At 34.9% G+C, this 21,774-nt stretch overlaps 1 protein-coding gene across 5 annotated transcripts in view; it reads left to right on the top strand.

The window, feature by feature from the left end:
• Positions 1-21,774, top strand: part of PDE10A (phosphodiesterase 10A) — an 887,116-nt gene that overhangs the window by 819,110 nt on the left and 46,232 nt on the right. For all 5 annotated transcript variants that reach the window (XM_044000217.1, XM_044000218.1, XM_044000216.1 and 2 more), the window contains 3 exons: positions 1,843-1,993; positions 3,110-3,265; positions 15,144-15,316. In XM_044000217.1, coding sequence (XP_043856152.1) covers positions 1,843-1,993; positions 3,110-3,265; positions 15,144-15,316 — 480 coding nt within the window. The remainder of the gene's footprint in view (positions 1-1,842; positions 1,994-3,109; positions 3,266-15,143; positions 15,317-21,774) is intronic.

Here is a 21,774-nt window from a genome sequence, read left to right as displayed (position 1 = left end):
TAGGAAACACTTGTGATTTGATTCCCCACTTTGCATTTTATAGTTTTGTTTGTTTTTTTTGCGGAACTTGCCCAGGGTCACACAGCTAGTAAGGGTCAAGTGTCTGAGGTCAGATTTGAACTCAGGTCCTCGTGAATCCCGAGCTGGTGCTTTATCCACTGTGCCACCTAGCTGCCCCACCATTTTATAGTTTTGAATGCTTATTCTATATAACAAGCAGTATAACAATACTTTTCTTTCATTGAAAGCAAGTAAAGTTTAGAAATGCTTGCAAAAATAAGATTTAAAGGGGTTTGGTTGTTTTGTAGCTGTATATTCTGAAAAAGTGTTGATTAAATACATATCCTGGTTGTCTAGTTTAGATTTTAGGACTAGTTTGGAAGATTGCAAACCTTAGATTCCCCCAGTTTCTCTCAGTTTATCCAGGCCAGTCTCTTGAGTTAAGTCTAGTCTCCTTCACTGGAAAGTACATATATTTCCATGTAAAATAAAGGAGCATTAGATATCAACTTATGCATGTTTTTTCCAACTTTTTTTTTTTTTTTAGTGAGGCAATTGGGGTTAAGTGACTTGCCCAGGGTCACACAGCTAGTAAGTGTCTAGTGTCTGAAACCGGATTTGAACTCAGATACTCCTGACTCCAGGGCCGGTGCTCTATCCACTAAAGAGAGATTCTTTCTTTCTTTCTTTTTTTTAATTTTTTTTGGTGGGGCAATGAGGGTTAAGTGATTTGCCCAGGGTCACACAGCTAGCAAGTGTCAAGTGTCTGAGGCTGGATTTGAACTTGGGTCCTCCTGAATCCAAGGCCAGTGCTTTATCCTCTGAGCCACCTAGCAGCCCCTTTTTCCAACCTTCTTAAAAGTGATAAGCTATATTTCAAAAGTAAGTAAAAACATACATTTATATAGATAGATAGATGAATTGTATTGACTAGTATTTATGTGAAAATGCCTTATGTACATATCTCCTCATTTTTAAGAGATCTGATTTACGAATCCATGTGAGTAAGGAATTCCACCAATACTTTCCTCAGAATTTACATACTGCTGCTATTTATAGGGAGAAAAAAAGTGAGGAAGGAAGGAAAATATAAGTAAATAATTTTCCCCCTGGGGAGGCAAGGGGTGGGTGGGTGTATCCCCCAGAAAAGTTTATAACTTTATTCTCTTACCAATAGGAAGAGAGTGTGTGTTTGTTAATGTACATATTTAAATCCTTAGCTGAGTTACCCTAATTGACCAATGAGATCCCTGCGCTTCTAATCCTATTTACTGATGTTTACATAGAAGGATGGATAGATGGAAAGAAGAGAGGGAGGGAGGACATTGTTGATCCAGTGAATCAAGTCCTGGACCTTGCCTCAAAGGATTGGGTTTAGATCCTGCCTTTTATGTTTTTTAATTTTGTGGCTAAGCAGTCACTTAACCTCTCTGGACAATAGCTCTCTATGACTATACAGATAGTTCTCACTTTAAGTTGGTAGAAGTTTCTTCCCTGGGAAATTCCACATAGAAAATGTCACAGGTACTTGTGATATTAACTTATGTACATATAAACATACTTATATGTATTTGTGGATATATGCATATATCAGTCAGCAAATGTTTATTAAGTACTACTATGTGCCAGACACTCTGATAAGGGCTGGATATCCAAAGTAAGGCAAAACCACAAAAGCAGATCCTGTCTTTCATGTACTACTTAGCAATAGGATAGTTTGATACGTGTGTATATGTATATATAAAACTATGTTTTGACATTTTTCTTTTAGAGTATGTAGTTTTTATTTGACTTAAACTGATTTAAATTTTTGACTGTTGTAACAATTTCTTTTCCATACAGCTTTGACTCTGAAAAGCTATGTCGTTTTATTATGTCTGTTAAGAAAAACTATCGACGAGTTCCTTATCACAACTGGAAACATGCAGTTACTGTGGCACACTGTATGTATGCCATACTTCAGAATAATCAAGGGCTTTTTACAGACCTGGAGGTAGGTATGGACAGAAAACTACTCCCCATTTCAGTTAACCCTAGAGATAATGCTATTCTATGACGCCAAACAACTAGATACCTTGGATACTCTAAAAGACTGTACTTAAGGCTCCATAGCTAACCCTCATCAGTATCATAGTGAGCCCATATCAGCACCAAGTAGATCTTCTGTAGTTTTCTTAGCCCGAGCTTGGTCATTTAGCATTTTCTTTTTTGTGTGTTCAAAATATAAGTATGAGGATTACACTTAAAATTATTTGCAAAATATATTTTCAAACTTAACACCAGGTTGTGGACAGTCTGTCTCTGCAACATTTCTCACACCTCTCCCCTCCTTTCTGTTCCTACTGTCTCCACTCTAGTCCAGGCAGCCCCTCATTGCCACCAACCTTGACTAACATGATGGCCTTGTAAGGTCTTCCTGGCCTTTACTCTCTCCCATTAATACTGCATCCTTCACATCCATAACAGAATTGTCTATCATAGACATAGAACTGATCATATCACTATTATGCTTGAAGTCTTCAGTGACTACATATTACCTACCAAGGAAAGTTCTGTTTTTCCTAATATTCAAGGGCTTTCAATCCTTGTCACAATTATATCTTAGCTTTTTTTCTCATTCCCCTCCATGAACTCTTTGCTTATTGTAACTCGAACCCTTTTCTGATCTATAGTCAGTTCTCATTCAGGGTAAAGAAGAATGAGTACACAGATAATTAAAAAAAAAATACAAATGTTTGTGACTTGCTCCACATCACTTTCCTTACTGATACTTTGCCACTGTTCTTTTAGCTTTTTCCTTCATTATCACCCCTGGCTATAAATTGGATAACACTGGGGAAGTTTCAGTTGAGGGGAAAAAAAAGAAAGAAAAAACGAAAGGGAAAAGGCATCAGCTGGGATGGAGGTCTTGTCAATCATTCAATAAATGTTAAGTGCCTACCATGTCCCTGGCACTGTGCTAAGTGCTGGGGATACTCTCTATTCCCCACTGGGGATAAGAGGGAGTTGATGGCATTAATGAAAATGGTTAATGTGACATTCAAGGCAAGATATGAGTCTCATCACAGCCCATTTTCTTCCTTTGAACACCTGTGCTGCATTTTCTTAGCGAAAAGGACTTCTGATAGCATGCCTGTGTCATGATCTGGACCACAGGGGATTCAGTAATAGCTACCTTCAGAAGTTTGATCACCCTCTGGCAGCTCTGTACTCCACCTCAACCATGGAGCAGCACCACTTTTCCCAGACAGTATCCCTCCTCCAGGTAAGGGGGCTGAATGTGTTACCTCCACACAACACTTTTCACATGCATGCCAGACAAGTATGTTCATCATTTCCCTCCATTGTTTTCTGAAGCATGATAGGTTTTGTAAGTTATAGTTGTAATTTGTAAAGGAGAGATAAATAGTGGCAATGTGGCAAAGATCACCAGCTAAGGCCTGCTATTATTTAGTTTTATGTATATTTACCTATCTTTACATTTAATGTAAAATTTGTACTTAAATTTGGATTATATTTAGGTATCTTTGAGTTGTTTTCTGTGATAAAAAAAATCTTGCATAAAAATCAGAAGCACGTATTTCTCTTTGCTGTTTGATTTAGCTATAAGAGCAAGTACAAAACCCAGTGTAATATCGATGTTTTTGATTTTTTAATTTAAACAAATTTTTATATGCCTTTAGGCCACAGTGTAGAAACATAACTTTTGTATACTAAACTTAACCTCAGGAAGGTTGGGGGTCTTTGAGCTTTTTTTCCTCTTCTTTTTTTTCCTAAATGTGTTTTTATTTTAAAATTATTCAACAAGGTCCAATCACCTGGACAGGGATGGTGCTGACTTTCACTGAATTCTCATATGGTTTGCTTACTTTATGTGCAAAATTATCTGTTGAGTGATATGGAACATAAAACTTTCAAAATTTTGGTATGTTTTCTTTTCCGTTTAAGCAAAATGACTATAGATTTTATTTTATTATTTTTTTTTTTTTGCGGGGTAATGGGGGTTAAGTGACTTGCCCAGGGTCACACAGCTAGTAAGTATCAAGTGTATGAGGCCGGATTTGAACTCAGGTACTCCTGAATCCAGGGCTGGTGCTTTATCCACTGCGCCATCTAGCTGCCCCTAGATTTCTGACTAATGACATGAATTATCACCTTTATGTATATAATAGAATTAAAACTAGAAAAGACCATAGACTGCATCTAGGCTAATTCTCCTCAGGTACAAATAAGGAAATGAAGGCACAAAGAGGTTTAAATGATTTGCTCAGCATCACAGAGATAAGAAATGGAAGAACCAAGATTTGGACCCTGATTTTCTTCTTCCAAACCTGGTGCTTTTTTCCCCTAGACTGCAGTGCCTGTCATATAATGATGCCAGACATAAATATGTTTAGGGGCAGCTTGGTGGCACAATGGATAGAGCACCAGGCCTGGGGTAAGGAAGACTGATCTTCCTGAATTCAAATCCAGCCTTACTAGCAATATGACCAAGTTCCATAACCATGTTTACCTCAATTTCCTCATCTGTAAAGTGAGCTGGAGAAGGAAATGACAGTTTATATTATCTTTGCAAAGAAAACACCAAATAGGGTCACAAAGAGTCGGACACAATTGAACAACAAAAAGGTATATGCTGCCTCCTCTTTAACTCCCAAGGTAGGGTGAAGACCTTTTAGCCCTTTTTTTTTTTTTTTTTTTGGCAGGGCAGTGAGGGTTAAGTGACTTGCCCAGGGTCACACAGCTAGTGTCAAGTGTCTGAGGCTGGATTTGAACTCAGGTACTCCTGAATCCAAGGCCAGTGCTTTATCCACTGTGCCACCTAGCTGCCCCCCCCCAGCCCTTTCTTTCCAGTAATCTTGGACTGTTGGAGTAAACATTGTCTATGTAGGAATATTGGAATAAAATGTTGACTATGAGTCAAAAGTCTTATTACAAAATTGACTTTAAACTCTGGCAGTAAGTCAACCCAAATTTAAAACTGTAATGAGAAACCTTCTTGTGCTCCACTCTGTCTCTCCAATCTTCTAGTATGCCTCAAAAAAAAAAATTAAAAAAACAAAAGCAAACCTGGAAAGGGACTTGATCTCCTCAGTGGTACCTTCTCCTTTAGATCTTTCTTGACTACTTCTCCCCATTGGAAGAGCAATGCATCTCCTTTCTCACCAGACCCTCCCTGTACTGACTAGCTAAATATGATAAATTAATTTAAGCTCAGGTTTTCATGGATGATAATGATTCAGTATTTCACCTTTCCTGTATCCCATAATCATACTTTTAACAGAGGGACATTTAGTAGTTTAATATGAGGGGATTCATTTCAAGCTCAATAAAGTACTCATAGGGAGGTATTTTTAGATTGGGAGGCCTTTGGTTTCCTCTAAAATTCTACCATAAAATACCACCTTCTCTTCCTATACATAGGTCTAGTCTCACCTGTAGCAATGAAGCTACTTTTTCTGACCCTAATGAGGGCTATTTATTTATGTTGTAGTATTGAGAACTGTTAGGATTATAAGGAACCATTAGCATGTGCTGTCATGCCAAAATTTAATTGATATATTTTAATGCAGGATAGTTGCTACCTTGCATAGTAGTCGTGAGGATCAAATGAGATAACAATTTTTTTAAGTACTTAGCAAAGTTCCTGGCATATAATAGGTGTTATATAAATGTTTATCCCCTCTTCCATATAGTAACGTATACTGTGTATTATATATAATATATAGTATAATATATTTACTGTATTGACATCATTATAATAAAATAATATAAAACCACAATTGCAAATTAAGATGTTATAAACCAAGGAACATAGATTCAACATTGAAACACTAAATTATATCATACTAAACCCTTAGTTGATATTTTTTGAAAATTTACTTGACATCCTACATTATAGTTGGTGCTTGGGGAGAGAGAGACTTAGAAACCCTTTTTCTTCATCTCTAGGAGCTTAAGGCTTATTTAAGAAGATGAGATGGATGTGATAAGTTAAATAGATGAAGTGTTAAATGATGATAGAGACAGTTCCCCAAGGTGGTAAGTGTATATCTTCAGAAAAATTCTAAAGGTTTCAAGATGTCAAGTTAGGCTTCTATGAGGCAATAGGGCTTGAGCTAGGCCTTAAAGCTTTCAAAAAGATGGAGAGGGGAGAGCATTTTCTATAGAAAAAAAAGATACCAAGAACAAAAAGACCATAGATGTGAATGCATATTTTGTTTTCAAGGACAGTTAGTGAACCAATCTACCCTTGATCAAGGGTTCTGTTATCCTTTTTTTAAAAAATGTATTTCCATGTGCATGGCAAACTCTATAATTATGACCTTCTGTGTTGTATAGGGGCTGTTGGAAGCTATAGTGAAATTGAATCATGGAAGTCGACCAACCCTGGTCTCTGGTCTAGATCACATTTTTCACATAGGGGAGTATTGATAGAGACTATTAGAAAAATAGTTTTGGTTTATGTAGCAAGTACTACTGGAATGTTTTCCTAGAAAATTTGAAATAAGGTGTAATTTCATCCTCCTTCCCCTAACTAAAGTAGGAAGGACCCTGATCTCTATAGACATCTTAAAAGTTGAGATCCATTTTTCCTCTCCTAAATTCAACCCATATTTTTGGTTGTAAATAGCATATATGTGTCAGGTTTGTGAAGTTCTTTTAAGAGCAGTTTTCTTTTAAGGAGGGCCTAGTTGATCAGTTTGCTCGTTTGCTTTTTTTATTGCTGTATGTATTTCTTTACTCTTTTCTTGCCTTTTTCTAGCATTGTAAAGTCTCAATTTTAAAAATATAATACAAAACTAATTAGGGAGTGATTATTTTTTTTCACTTTAACATTTAAAAAATTTTCCCCACTACATTTACAAAAGTTTTCTTTGATCCATAATCATATTTTTTAGGATCTCATGACTTGTACCGTATCTTTTATATTAACTTTTATTGTCCGGCCCATTACTATGAACTAATCAGGATTTGCTCTGGTATATTTATGAATGTTTAAAAAAAGGAATTCTATTCATTCAAATTTGATGGTGGTTCTACTGACTGGCTAGTACATAGAAAAGCACAGAAAGTAGTCCTGGGATATTTGTTCACACAAATTGTGCTTACCCAAGTGGACAAGCTAATTGGAGCAATGGTTCCAGTATTTTCCTCTTTGACATTTCTATTGTAGTTAGATTTTCCCCCCACATGAGTTCTGACTGATAAAGTTTATATGGAAGGTTACAATCTGGACACTCCAGAAATGATTCCTCAGTTTTCTTGTGCCTATACACTAATGTTTTTTATTCATGCCAAGTAACTGATGGACCATAAATCAGTTGGTATGGGCATTAAGGTAGTCCAGCTGAGCATTCAAGAATTTCTGGAAATCCTGGTTAGGGTATATGAACTATGTGCCATCAGCATAAATAACAGTCAGGTCCAGTAGAAGAATATTTGCATTAAGTGTGTATTAATAATGAGTTGCACTGATTGATAAAGATAATTAAGTTTGCTGAGAAATATCTTATTTGATACTAAAGAACAATTCTTTGAATTATTCATCTTTGTCAATTACCCAAAAAAGAGAGAAGAGTAAAGCTCATCTGTATAACTGAAATTTCTACAGCTTCATGTGACAATAAAAATTATCCCCTAGTCCAAGTGAAGCCTGAGTAATATTCAAGTATTACTGATAGTTACACATTATAGAAAGCCAACATTTGTTTACCCTTCTAATTGTTTTGGAAGCCTGATTATTATTGATGTTTTGGAGCTTTTGCAAATAGACTTAACTCATATTTCCAAGTAGAATAATTTAATGTTGATCACCCATTTTGAGTCTTGTAAATATTCTTAGATGTTAACTTTATGCAAATTGGGCTAAAAAGCCACATTATACCTCATTTGTGGTATGTGTAGGTTACAAAGGTAATAAGGAAACAATTTAACTATTTTAGATATTCATTGGTGACTGATGCCTTTATACAAGTATCATATTTCAGCCTGAGCATTTATTTGCCAGATAAGAGACCTGAAAACAAATGTAGCTTATTCAACTATTTAATAATAGGAATGAGATGAGTAATTTATCATAGATTCTTTCTGAAGGGAAGGGGACCTGGTATAGATTTTTAGTGTAACTAACGGCCCTGAACAAAAATCTTTGTTATGCCTTTCTGCCCTTTATAAATAATGAAAAAGGGGCCATCTTCTGTGCATGTTTCAAGAAGGGAATAGGTTATCGAAAACCCTCAGATCTTATGCATAGCAGAGGGAAGGTGGGAGAATACATCTCCTTCTGCTGTGATCTGAAGGAAAGGTTGCCACAGAATAGACCTCTGTGTGAATTCAGATGGAGGGGACCCATTTAACCTTAGTCTGAGCTGTGACCTAGATGGAGGAGGAGACAGAGATAGAGTCCTAAGTAAGATAGAGGGAAGAGACAAAGATGGCACATAAAGCCACTTAGAATGTGAAAACTGAAGGGGAGTGCAGAGATCATCGAATTCAATGCCCTCCTGTTATAGAGGAGGGCACCAGGAAGTTATCAGAATTTATAAGTCATAATAACTCTAGGTTGTGACTAGCCTACTCTAGTGGTAGAGAAAGGACCAGCCTACAGGGGCTCCTGAAACCCAATCCAGTGCTCTTTATACCAGAACACTGTGGAAGGGAAAATGTACTCAGTTCACTGAAGTGAGTGAATAGGCAGTGGATTCTACTGGCTTCCCTTGATTCTTTTTCAAGCACAGTTTTGATAGAGAACTAGGATGATAACCAAGACAAAGCCTTTTCTGTTCTACAATTCCAATTTGCATGTTCCAAAATCAGGAGAAAATAATTAAGAAGAGCAATTTTATTTTAGAATATATATTGCCATATCAAATATATAATGAAGCATTGATGAATTAAAATGATTGGCAGTGGAATATTTTGGAAAGTTGCATTTTCTATTTGGGTATTAACAAGGAAATATTTTGTTTTAACACAGGTGGTTGAAGGAAATTTTTCAAAAATATATTTGTCAGTATACAGAAGATAATATATTCTTTCTTTGATGGCTCAGGATATTTAAATGTGCCAGTATCATCATTATGCTATTGTATAAATACACTATAGATTTAGAAGATAGCAAGTACAGGAAATTGAATGAAATCTATGTTGTTCCTAAAACATAAATTGAAAGTAGTGTTTTTTTCTTATACATAAAATCCCTGGTGAGCTTGTTTTGCTGTCATTTTTATTTGCTGTTGTCTGATCAAAGGTGAGTATGGGGTGGGAGAAGTGACAAATTGAATTACAGTGACAAAGGTTGTACTATTCCCTTTTTAAGGTGTTTATTTTTAACTTAAATTGTTTGAAAGATAAAGGACAAAATATGTTTGCCTTAAAAGCACACATTTATATAGCACTTTACTATATACAGAGTTTGCAATACAGCTCTGTGAAGTGGATATTTTGATTATCTCCATTTTACAGAGGAGTAAACTGAGGCTCAGAGAAAATAATGGTCATGAAGCCATTGAGTGTCAGAGCCAGCATCTGACAGCATCAGAGTCAGAATCATACCTTAGTCCAATTCTCACCGTATAGTATACTATTATACTATGTTGACTTGGTTTCTAATCATGTAGTCTCTATAAGTCTCTATTTTCTCCTCAAGACTGGTAAAAGAATGATGTTTTTGAATTCCTGCCTAAATATAAATATACCAGAGGATCATCTTAAATATTCAGTCTCATTCATAATCTAAGCTCTTAGTTTAGAACTTCAAGTTCTTGGCATACACACATAATTTTTGGATTCTCCCATTCTTTTAATTTTAATTCACCCTAAATCTATTCTTCAGAACTGTAGGATTATAATTTCATAAATGCAGAGTTATAAGGGACTTCAAAAGGCCCTTAGTACAACTCCTTTATTTTCCAGGGGAAGAAACTGAAGCTTAGGGACATTCAGTGACTTATTCAAGGTTATACAGGGAGTAGGTTTTGAGGTAGGATTTGAACCCCTAACCCTTTTATTTATTTGCTCATTTTGCCCCAAGTGCCTTCAAGTAGCTTTGTATCCAAAATTTGCCTCAGGGTCTTCACCTTCCATGTTTCAATTGGTGCTCTCCTAGGATACTTTGCTTCCCCACTCACATTATACTGAGCAGTCCTGACCAACTCATTCTTTCTGAATGACCCCCACCATGCAGTTTCTCTCTTCTTGTACCTGGGCTCCTAAAGCAGTCTCACTACTACAAAAAGAACTGAACTTTGGTACCATCGAAAGGACCCTTTTGAAAGGTCTATGAGAACCTTTTTCTTACAAAATCTAGCACATTTTTCAGTTCTCATCTTCCTTCACTTGTTTTCAGCATTTGATAGTGCTAACAATTTCCTCTTAATGCATTCTCTTTTCCCTTGGGTTTAGAGAAACTAGTGTCCAAGTTCTCCTACTTTTCTGAGTGTTCATTCTTTCTCCTTTACTGGCTCCTCCTCATCTTCTCATGCTAAGAGTGTTGACTGTTTCCTAAGATTCTATCCTTGCTCTTGTTCACAAGGTATAAGTTTCTCCTTTCACTATCAGTCACAGAATCACAGAATTTTAAAGTCTGAAGGACCTTTGAGGCCACTGAGTCAAACCTGTACCTGTACAAGAATCCCCTCTCAACTGTGGAAATTTATTTTGATTTGGGGACCCTACCTTTGGGCTGAGATTAGAAAGCCTTGGGCCCTTGGGGTCTCTTCTGTGTGGAAGGGTCTGGTGCCCCTCCATCTCCACTTCAGCTGAACCAAAAAGCCCCGTGGGCTGTATGAGACGTCAGGTCAGACAGCTGGGGGAAAAAACCCCCAGCTCCCTCCACCCTGAGCAGATCTATCTGAGAGATCCCGGGCTTGTCCAGGCCAGACTCTGGCGTAGCCTGTGCTCAGGCACATGATGCTCAAGCATCCCCCCAGCCCTAGCCGCAGCCCTGGCTGGCAGATTAGCTTGGTCTGTGGGGGCGCAAAAAACCCCTGAGATTTGAAGGGAGAGAAGAAAGATACATATAGACCTGGGAGTTAGACAGAAAGGGGGACTGACAAGATTAGAAGAAAGAGAGGAGGACTGTTAAGATTTTAAGGGAACGGAGAAGGACGCAGGAGAAGGCTAAAGGACTAGAGCAAGAGGCAGATGTACAGAGCTTGGGAGAGACCAGAAGGACACTGGAGCACTAGGAGAATGGAAGGAGAGGTCGGTGAGAGAGAAACACAGGGGTTCAGCGGTGGCAGTAAGGAGAGGAAAGTTAGATGCAGGGGATTTACAAAGCGAAAGGGGCATAGAGTTAGAAAGTAGCTGAGCAGAGAAAGTGGAACATACCGTAAGGCAAGAGGCAGCTACGGCCCTTATTGTATTAAAAAAAGTACCAGCGCTTTCAGGTGGTAAGGCCTGAACGCAGTCAGGTTGTACATTTTATTTCCCTGTATTCTTAATTTAAAATTGTATCTCATAAATAAACTCTTCTTTGATTATTTAGTTAAGAGGCTTCTTAATCCTTTGCTTATCAATTTTGGGAGTGGAGCAGTGTGGTGGAACTTTATAAGTGGCCCATATTAAAACAATAGCAGTCAGATAGCCAGATTAGTCCTCCAGTCATATTAGTACCCCCAAATTGGGCCAGCTAGTCATCAAAAATATTCTTACACAACCAATGATCATTAAGCTTCCATTTGAAGGCCTAAAATGGACTCTGAACATAGCCCATTTAACTTTCAGAAAATGCCAAACAAATTTTCCTTTTTGCAGTTTCAATCCATTTTGAATTGAAAGGTTTTGGTTCTATTTTCTTGTTCCAAACAGAAATCAAATCCTCTTCTACCTGAAAAACCTTTGATATTTGAAGAGAAAACTCTTGTCCTTGCTAAATAAGTATCCCATTCTCCTTTGTCCTAACCATCTTATAGCATGATCACCAAATCCCTGCAGCAGATCTGAAGAGATCTGAATACACTTATGGTGTTTTTTTCCAATTAATTGTAATCAACTGGCAAGTATTTATCAAGCATGTTATTATGCAAATAGCATTCTGGGGAGGACATAAAGGAAATAAATGGCTTAATCCTTAAAAGCCCTTATAATCTAAGGGGAGACACAAAACTAATAAATGTTAATGAATGAAAATATATAGAATAATAATTATATGAGGATACAACTGGAAAGGGACCCTCAAGGTCATTTATGTCAAACTATTCACTTTACTGACAAAGAAATAGGTTCAGAGAACCAAAGCAATCCATGAAAAGCCACAAAGGGAATTAGAGGCAAATCCAAGATCACCATGCAGATTGCTTGACTTTTTCAAAGAGGCTTGAGAACAAGGTGACCATAGGCAAAATTGTGAAGAGGACAAGGCTTGTCTTCACTGCCCACCTGCTTTTTCTCAACTCTTTCCCTTACCCCACTCTGTGAAGTACTTTTTCTTCCCTATAACAAAGTAAAACAAATTCTAACAGCTTAGTGCGAATTAATTTAACATATTATCCTTATTAGCTCTATTTGCGTTTTTTTGAGAAGGCCATTTTAAGACAACCAATTTGGGAAAGGTTCTGGATACATTGGGATTTCTTTATGCCTCTCAAATCATACTATATTCACTGAGACTTTTCAGAGTGTACCATAAACTGACCATGAAGAAACAAAAAAGGATAACAGTTATTCTGGTAGGACACAAACACTTTTAGGGGATGGGACTATGAATGCATTTTAGATTAAATTTAGCATATTCTACACCAGACTTTTTTTTAAAAAAAGAGAATAGCATGTAACCCAAGGCCTGACCCCTAATAAAATGTTTGTTAAATTGAATTGAATAATGACCAGTTTGGGTTTTGTCATAAGAAAGAAAATAGAGAACTTGAAAAGCTCAAAACATGAATGCAAAGATAATAAATAAAAGATCAATAAAGAATTGGTTGACATTTAAATCAAGGGATCTTAACCTGGGGACCCAAAGATAGATTGTAGAGGAAAAAAATTGCTTGCTTTTCAATACCTTTTGGTTTTCTTTGTAATCTTATTTATTTTCTTTTGTTGTTATTCTGAGAAGAGTTCTATAGGCTTCCCAAGATTTCGCAAGGGAGTCTATGACACAAAAAAATGTTAAGAACCTCTTATTTAAATGAACTAAGTTTATTTAGCTTAGAAAAGATAAGTAGTCATAGCAAACTTATTAATATTTTTCAACTATGATAAAACCTCAATATTAATTATGTTTAGCAAATCATAAAATAGGAATATTTTATATTAAAATTATATTTTTCTCACTGACACACTTTAAAATTTTGAAATTGTATTTCATAGGATCAAAGACTTTGATCTGGAAAGGACCTCAGAGGTCACTGACCTTAATATAACATAAAAATCACACTCAAATGCTCACTAAAGAGTTTGCTGCCTCTGTGGTGTCAATCTCAAATAGAAATTGGGGCCACTAAATCTTACATAAGGATCCCTGTGTGCACATGTTGATTTAGAAAATCATATATTATTATTTAAATTCTATTTCTATTTATTTTGTTAAATATTTCCTAATTGCATTTTAATCTGGTACAGGTTGCAGTGAGGGGTATTGTGGGCCAGCCCTGGTGTGTTTGATACACACCTCATCTAAGTGCAGAAAATACAAATGTAAAAAGAACCTCTAATAGTCATTTTATGTTTTGAAAGGAACCACTAGCTTATTCACTCTTAGACTCTGACTAGACTTAGAGGGCAGTTAAGATGGTATCCCAAAAGGGACTGAGATATAGGTATTCAGTGTGAGGCCTTTGATGTGTTCCAGTTCACTACAATCATTTAGTAAATGTCACAGTGAACTTGTACTAAAGGATTATGTTTTCAGTAAGGATTGCATATAATTCCAAATAATGTTAAGCAAATCCATTTTAGTGTAATATATCAACTGTAGACTGATATTTGAGGAAATTAAATTTATTAAGTTTAAACGCAGAATACTATGGTCTGAGAAACTGATATCAAGTAAAATAGAATAAATTAATGGAAAAAATTACAAGTCATGAATTTATACTGTATGGCACAGTAATCATACACAGAAAAGTCTTTCCTATATGAGAATTATTTGCTGAACTCAGAATTTGATAATCTGTTGAAGGAAAACCTTAATTTCACAAACCTGTAGTTATAACTAAAATTCATAGACATTTTTAAGGTTTATAAAGACATATATTTGTATGTACACACATCTATATATACACACATATATAAGACATCTAGATAAATACATAGATATGTGTATATGTGTAAAATATCTCATATGATACTTACAACAGCCCTGTGAAGTAGGGCCAAAAGATATTATTTTCATTTTATACATGAGAAAGATAGAAGGGAAAGGCATCTCAATTTTTTCCAAGAAGATTCACATATACACAATTCTAATCATCATAAATTCTGAATTGTTGGAATCCCAATTAATTACCTTTTACTGTGTGTGAAGGTACACAACTGTTTCCCATTTCCACTTAGGACATAATAGGAAAAATGGCCTGAAGTCAATTTCATACCCAGTTATTTAGGTTAGAAAGTCTTTCCTTGACAATGAGGTTGTTAAATAGTGAAAAGAGTTACTGTGGAATATTGTGGAATAGAATGTTCTGTGTTTCTTAAGACACTTAAAAAAGAGATTTTTTTTTTTCATGTGTCTCTCAGTGTAGAAATATCATGCTGGCAAGCAAGATAAAGGACTAGGTGACCAGGTTTTTTACAAGCCTGTAATTCTCTGTTTGAAATAGAAATTAATAGGGTGTGGTATTTGTGAGATTTGAAAATCAGAGCCCAAATAGTATTTCAGATTTGCTTGTGCTGGACTTTTAGAAATGACACAAACAAAAACAAAGCATGTTTAAGTTGTGTGTTGTGATGATTAGTGTTTACCATATGTGAAGCTTGCTCATAATTTCCATGGTAGCAGTATTCTCACCATAACTTTTCAAGAGAAACTAGAAAACTCATTCTGTTAAAATCATCTCATACTGTCCCTTTATTCTTCAAAGAATTTTCATTAGCATGTAAAGTGGTCTAGCTATCTTGTTCCAAATAACTGAAACAATCACAAGATTAGAACTTGTGCTTTTTATTGGTCTCTTTTTTTTTTTTTTATTTCTTCATAGCTGGAAGGGCACAATATCTTCTCCTCTCTGAGCTCCAGTGAATATGAGCAGGTGCTGGAGATCATCCGCAAAGCCATCATCGCCACAGACCTTGCTCTGTACTTTGGGAACAGAAAACAGTTGGAGGAGATGTACCAAACAGGATCGCTAAACCTTAATAATCAAGCACATAGGTAAAGAACAAATTCAGTTCAGAGATTCAGGCATGACTACTGGAACTCCGGTTTTAATTAGTATAGAAAAATACAAAAAGTTATATGCCCATAAGTTGGTATTAGAAGGTAACATTTGTAAATAAAAGTTTCATAATGCAAAATCATTAAAGTATTTAAATTTGAAATCCATTAAGTTTACATTTATTGTATACATGGCTTGATAGTATTGTTAACAGTGCCTATCAGAAAAAGGTAATTTTAGAATGGATATTGAATATTATGCTTTTATTATAGAAATAAATTTAGGTAATTTTAACTGCGTAGCTTCATCAGGAATGTAAAATACTACTTGTGGTTCATGATTTTCATGCTGTAGAATCAGTAGTAATTTATTATTTTCATCATATTCATACTTTTACCTTTTTTAGTAAAGGTTTACTAAAGGTTTAGTAGTCATTTTCTACTACCTTTGCTGTGAATACCTTGGTATTTGGTGTTAGATCACTTGCTATCTTAAAAAAATAGTTTTTATGAGTATCTGATGAGCTAATAATATATATGTATATATTATTTTATTACAATATGTTATTGGATCTGTGATCTCCTCAGTATGTTTATTGCCTCCATTGATGGAGATCCCAATCCATCTGTGCTTGTCCATCGTGTGTAATTCTTTTCCATGTCTTCCCATATGTTAGTTGTGGGGGGCCCATCTGGTATGTTAGGGCACATTTAGGGAGTGGCCATTCTCTTGACATTGTGAAGTATCAAAGAATTTTTTTTGAAGTTTTGAATGACAGCACTGACATATTAGACTAGCCTGTGTTAACAACATTCGTTTAGATTCTGAGGCGAATAGTATTTTAGCAATATAGTATTACAGAAGTGTCATGTAGTCTTGTCACAATATTTGAGTTCATAGAAGGCAGCTAAAATTACAGATATTTCATCCAGCTCGTCATAGTAAAGATCATCAAAATACCTACCTTTTGTTTATTTTACATGATTTTTTTCTCAATTATATTTAAACAAAAGTTTTTAAGATTTGTTTTTGAAAAGTTCTAAATTTTCTTCTTCAGCCCTCCTGCCCCCACCCCTCCCCCCCACCTGTGTATCCTAAATTAAGTAAAGGAGAGGTAGTTTGGCATGCTGGACTTAGATTCAAGAAAATGCTGATCCTTTGATAGTTACTATGTCAATAGTAATAATATTAATAATGATGATGATGGTGATGATGATGATAATGGTGGCTTACATTTATGTAGCACTTACTATGTGCCAGGAACAACAACCATAGGAGGGAAGTGATGTTACCCCATTTTATAGATGATGTAACTGAAGCAAAAAGAGGTTAAGTGACTTGCCCAGAATCACAAAACTAGTGTCTGAGGCTGGATTTGAACTCAGGTCTTCCTGACTCCAGGCATTGTGCTCTATCCATTGCACCACCTTCTTCAGAGGTCTATTAAATCTAACATTCTTAAAATTCTATTCACATCATTAATTTCTTTCTATTTTTAGTTAATTTTTTCTAGATCCAAAAAAGGTAAATTGAAATCTTCCACTATTACAGTTTTATTGTCTGTTGCCCACCATAACTATTCAACTTTTCCTTTAAGTATTTAGGTGTTGAGCAAACATGTTTAGTATCAGTATTAATTTGTCTGTGGTACCTTTGGGCAAAATGTGATTTTGCAGTTGCTTGGATTGAGATCATCATTGCTACCCTTCCTTTTTTTTTTTTTTTAAACTTTAGCTGAAGTATGATAGATTTTATTTTACCTCTGTGTACATCATTCTAGTGTTCTTGGTTTGGTGCAATTTGCTTCTGTCCCTCTGCCTGTTCCTCATTTGATCAAAGGAAGCTGCTGTCAATATATGCAAAATTCTAGATGACCTAGTTTAAATATAAAGGTCATTTGCTTAGCCTCTTTGTATTTCAGGAGTGAATATTAACCTTTTAGAAACCACTAATCAATCAACAAGTATTTATTAAGCTCTTAGCTCTGTTATATCAGGATTACAAAGAGAATGCAAAAACATAAGCCTCAAAGAGCTTACGTTAAAATGAGAGAATCAGCATAAATAAATCAGAACAAAGAATATTAGAGTATGTGAGGAAGCCAAATTCAGAAGAAAAGGCTTTTCCCTGGTTTTTTTCAAAACCCAATATTTTGCAGGAAGCTTTCCCCCAACCCCACTTTGTCTTCTTTCCATCAGTTAGTTAATTATTGTCTATTTATCGCACGTATAACTTATATGTATTTATTTGTATGTCATCTCCCTCATTAGACAGTGACTTCCTTGAGGCAGGAACTGTCTTTTTTGCATCCCTCGTACTTAGCACAGTACTGGGCACATACTAGGCACTTAATAAATGTTTATTGATTTTTTTTTTGGTTTCATTTCATCTTTTCTCCCAGAATTGGATTTTTGAAGCAAAGGCATTCATAAAATTGTTGTGTCTAGGTAATCTTTTAGAAAATCATCTTATCACTTAAGGATTCTGTGATTTTAGTTCTCTTGCCATTGACTATAGAAATCCCTGTCTGCTTTTACTCCTACAGCCTCAGGGCTGCTTATATAAGTAGTGAAGCTCCCTTCCTACCTTCTTTCTTTTTTTTTTTTTTTTTCCGATACTTAGCTGCTTTCTAGAGATTCACATGAAACTCACATTTATTAAAAAAACAGAGTTTTCAGGCTTCCACAAATAGATTTATCTTTTGTTAACCTTTCAAAGATATATGGGTTCTATAAGACTCTTCTAAGGATAGTGTTCATTTAATCCTGTTTCTATTTTCTTTAATGATATCTGCATCTTTTGGTCCCTTCATTTCACAATCTTACTCTATGCCAGACCATTTGGCTTTTTAAAGTAATGGGTAAATAGTTTCATATTTTTCTACAAGATTTTAATTTTAATTGACATTTACTTTCACAGGCAATTCACATTGTCCAGAACCATGTCTAAATGACTGTCTTACCAATTTATTCATTCTCAGTCATTGGAATGCTTCAAAGTACAAGGCCCAGTGTCAAGACTTTTTCAGTGTACTTGGCATCTGCTTCCATTGCCAACCCTTAATCTTTCTTTATCTTGGAGATTGGAGGAGTTTTTGCCTGCTTTCATGAAGAATTATTCTTCTAGATTTAGCTTTTCTGTATTGCTCTGGGTAAACCACAGTGGGAAGAGTGTTTGTAGATTTAGATCAGTCCATTGTTCTTCCCATTTCATTGTGTGTGATTCTCATATCAGTATGGCAGATTATCACCAAAAAAATGTTCAGAGTACCTTTCTAGTAATTGTCAAAAATATATAATGTACATAAATTAGTACCTACCACTACAGAAGATAGAAAAATGCCATATGAAGTAGTCTCAGAGGATTCTCCATCTGCTCAGTTCAAATGACTGACTTCTCTTATATTACATTCCTTTATATTCTTTGTTACCTGCACACCTTTTATTTTGATTCTTGTTTCAGAATTGGTCCCAGATGTCCTGTCTTTTGAGCTCTTGTAACCTCTGCTTGACAATACATCCTCCCTCCTCAATGGAAATGTATTTTTAATGGGCTTTCTTTAAGGCACCTAGTGAATAGTGAGTTTTGTTCTCTTGTCTGGCCCATAATAAACCAACATGAAGAAAATACTCTCCCTTTTCTCTTGCTTGGTCTTTGCTAGAGTACTCTGGTCATGGAAAAATTGTAGCTTCTTATTACAATTTCTTTACTATATAGACATTTCTAATTAAAAATGAGAATATTTCTCATCATTTATGTAACTATAGCTCTATGCTGACTTTCTATTATAGTGAAGCTAAAAGCATATTATCAGTTACCTGGCCTGATTGGAACTAATGTATTTATTGAATAATTACTATACATTTTTGTATATTGTTTCACATATTACAAAATACTTTATGGCCTGATTCATTATCCCTATAACTTTTTTGACTCAGTGATCATGGCACTAATTATAAAAGCATTTCAGAAGAGTAATATCCCTCCCTTTTAGACAGATGGGAAAATAAAATATTAACATAAATTTTAAGTGAAATTAATCTGTTGTGATTAATAGCCTAGAACTCTAATTCATAATAACCTCTTTTCATGGTATAGGTGAAATTTTATCTATTTAGTCTTCATTAATATTAATCCCAGTAGAGAAGACTTGAAAGCAGAATATTCTGTTTAATAATATAATCATGATGATAGGAATCTTGTATATAGCGCTTTATAGTTAGTGGAGAGCTTTACATGTTTTATCTCATTTGATCCTTACAATAACCCCCCTACCAGCTGTAGGTGCTATTATTATCTTCATTTTATATTTGGTAGAGGGAAGTCCTGCTTAGGCAGGTGCATGGCATCTTTCTAAAGAGGATATTTTCCAGAACAATATTCACTATACAGTTTAGTCATAAAATCACAGTCTCAGAAGTGGATGGGGCTTCAGTAGCCATCTCCTTTAATCTGTGAATATATTTGAAATTATTTCTCATGCATTTTAGATAGCAGACTTTTATCAGAATAAATTCATTTAAAAAATTTTTTCCATTTAATTGCTTCCCTTCCAGTTTCAACTACATTTGTGCAAAATTGTTCAAAATTGTCAATTTCAGCTTCTCTGATTATCTCTAACGTTTGTCTGATCTTGAACTCTTCCTCATCCATAGTTAGGAAAGACAATTTCTTCCTTACTCCTCTATAATTTGTTCATTATTTGACATTTTATATCTGTCATGTATTCATCTGAGAATTTATCTAGGTATATGGCATGAATTACAGCTCTAAGCATAGTTTCTTCCAGATGCATTCCTAGATTTCTATGTAGTTTTTGTTTAATAGTGATTATGTACCTTGGTAGTTGCAGTCTTTGGGTTTATTAAAAAGATGTTACTATGCTGTTTTGTTTAAGTGTGTTGTTATATCTAAACTGTTTCACCGGTTAACTTTTCTTACCTTTTAGTTTATTTTTTTATTTTTTTGTTCTAATATTTTTTGGTATAATTTGAGATTTGGTAATGTAGTCTCCACTTCCATCCAGTTTTAAAAATTATTTTCTTAGAAATTTTTGACCTCTGAATGAAATTTGTTATTTTTTTTCCAGATCGATATAATAATAGGAGTTTATTTTATTGTTATAGCAATATTTATGTATATATATTTATCATATTATGGCAATATATTTATATGTGACACCCATTTACTATATTTTTATAGCTAATTAGTAATATGTTATTAATAAACTAATATTGATAATAAGCACTGAATAAAAATTAATTTAGCATTAATATTTTTGTTATTAGTATGATCTAACCATGAACAGTTAATATCTCTCCACTTATTTAGGTCTGTTATCTCTATTAGGAAAGTTTTATAGTTGTATTCACATTGTTTTTTATGTCTTGGTATGTGTATATCTGTAATTATTTTGAATGACATTTCTTTTTCTGTCTTTTCAGATTTTGATACATTTTATGTGGGTTTATATTACCTCCTACAACTTGAATGAACTCATCAATTGCTTCTTCTAATTATTTTAAATTTGCCTTTCTAGGATTCTTATAAACACTATCATATCATCTCCTAAAAGCAATAATTTGTTTACCTCTTTGTCTATACTTATTCTTTTCTCATTCCTATAGCTAGAATTTCTAGTCCTAAATTAAATAATAATGGTGATAACAGACAGATTTACTATACAGCAATATTGGAATGACTTTTGGTTTACCTTCGTTATATATAATGCTGGCTCTTAGATTTATACATTAACATGCTATTTACAACATTTAATAAAGGAAGCCAACTATACTTTAAATCATCTATGCTTTGATATGCTTGAGGTGAAGAATTAGGTGGCTGAATCTAACTGAATCTCATCCCCTTGTTCAGTACCTCACTTCACTTTTGGCTGAAAATGTATCAAATCATTGCTCAGTTTTAAGCAAAACACTTGAGCGGGAATTGTGGAGGTCCCTTTGGTCTCAAAGTTTTCTCTATTGGAACACATGTTAAGAAAGAACAAATTGATATAGTTCAATTAGTAATACAAATATTTATGATTGTTAAGCTCTACAGAACAAATTATTTTAATTTCAGTAATGGTGAGGCAGCTAGGTGAACCAGTGGATTGAGTGCTGGACCTGGAATCAGGAAGACATTGGTTCAAATCCAGCCTCTGATACTTATTAGTTGTATGACCCTGGGAAAGTCACTTAACCCTGTTTGCCTCAGTTACCTCATCTGTAAAATGAACTGGAAGAAGGAAATGGCAAACCATTCCATTATCCTTGCCAAGGAAACCTCAAACGAGGTCAGAGAGAGTCAGATATGACTAAAAAAAATGACTTAACAACAATGTTATAGATCAAGTCAATTGAGATTGAACTATTTAACATTTATCAATGAGAATTCATTGTTAATGCTGTAAACAAAGCAATACTTTGTTTCCTAATAAGATCTATATTAAGTA

Source organism: Dromiciops gliroides, chromosome 4, assembly GCF_019393635.1.
Source record: "Dromiciops gliroides isolate mDroGli1 chromosome 4, mDroGli1.pri, whole genome shotgun sequence".
Taxonomy (NCBI): Eukaryota; Metazoa; Chordata; class Mammalia; order Microbiotheria; family Microbiotheriidae; genus Dromiciops; species Dromiciops gliroides.
This window is presented reverse-complemented; position numbering and strand designations above follow the sequence as displayed.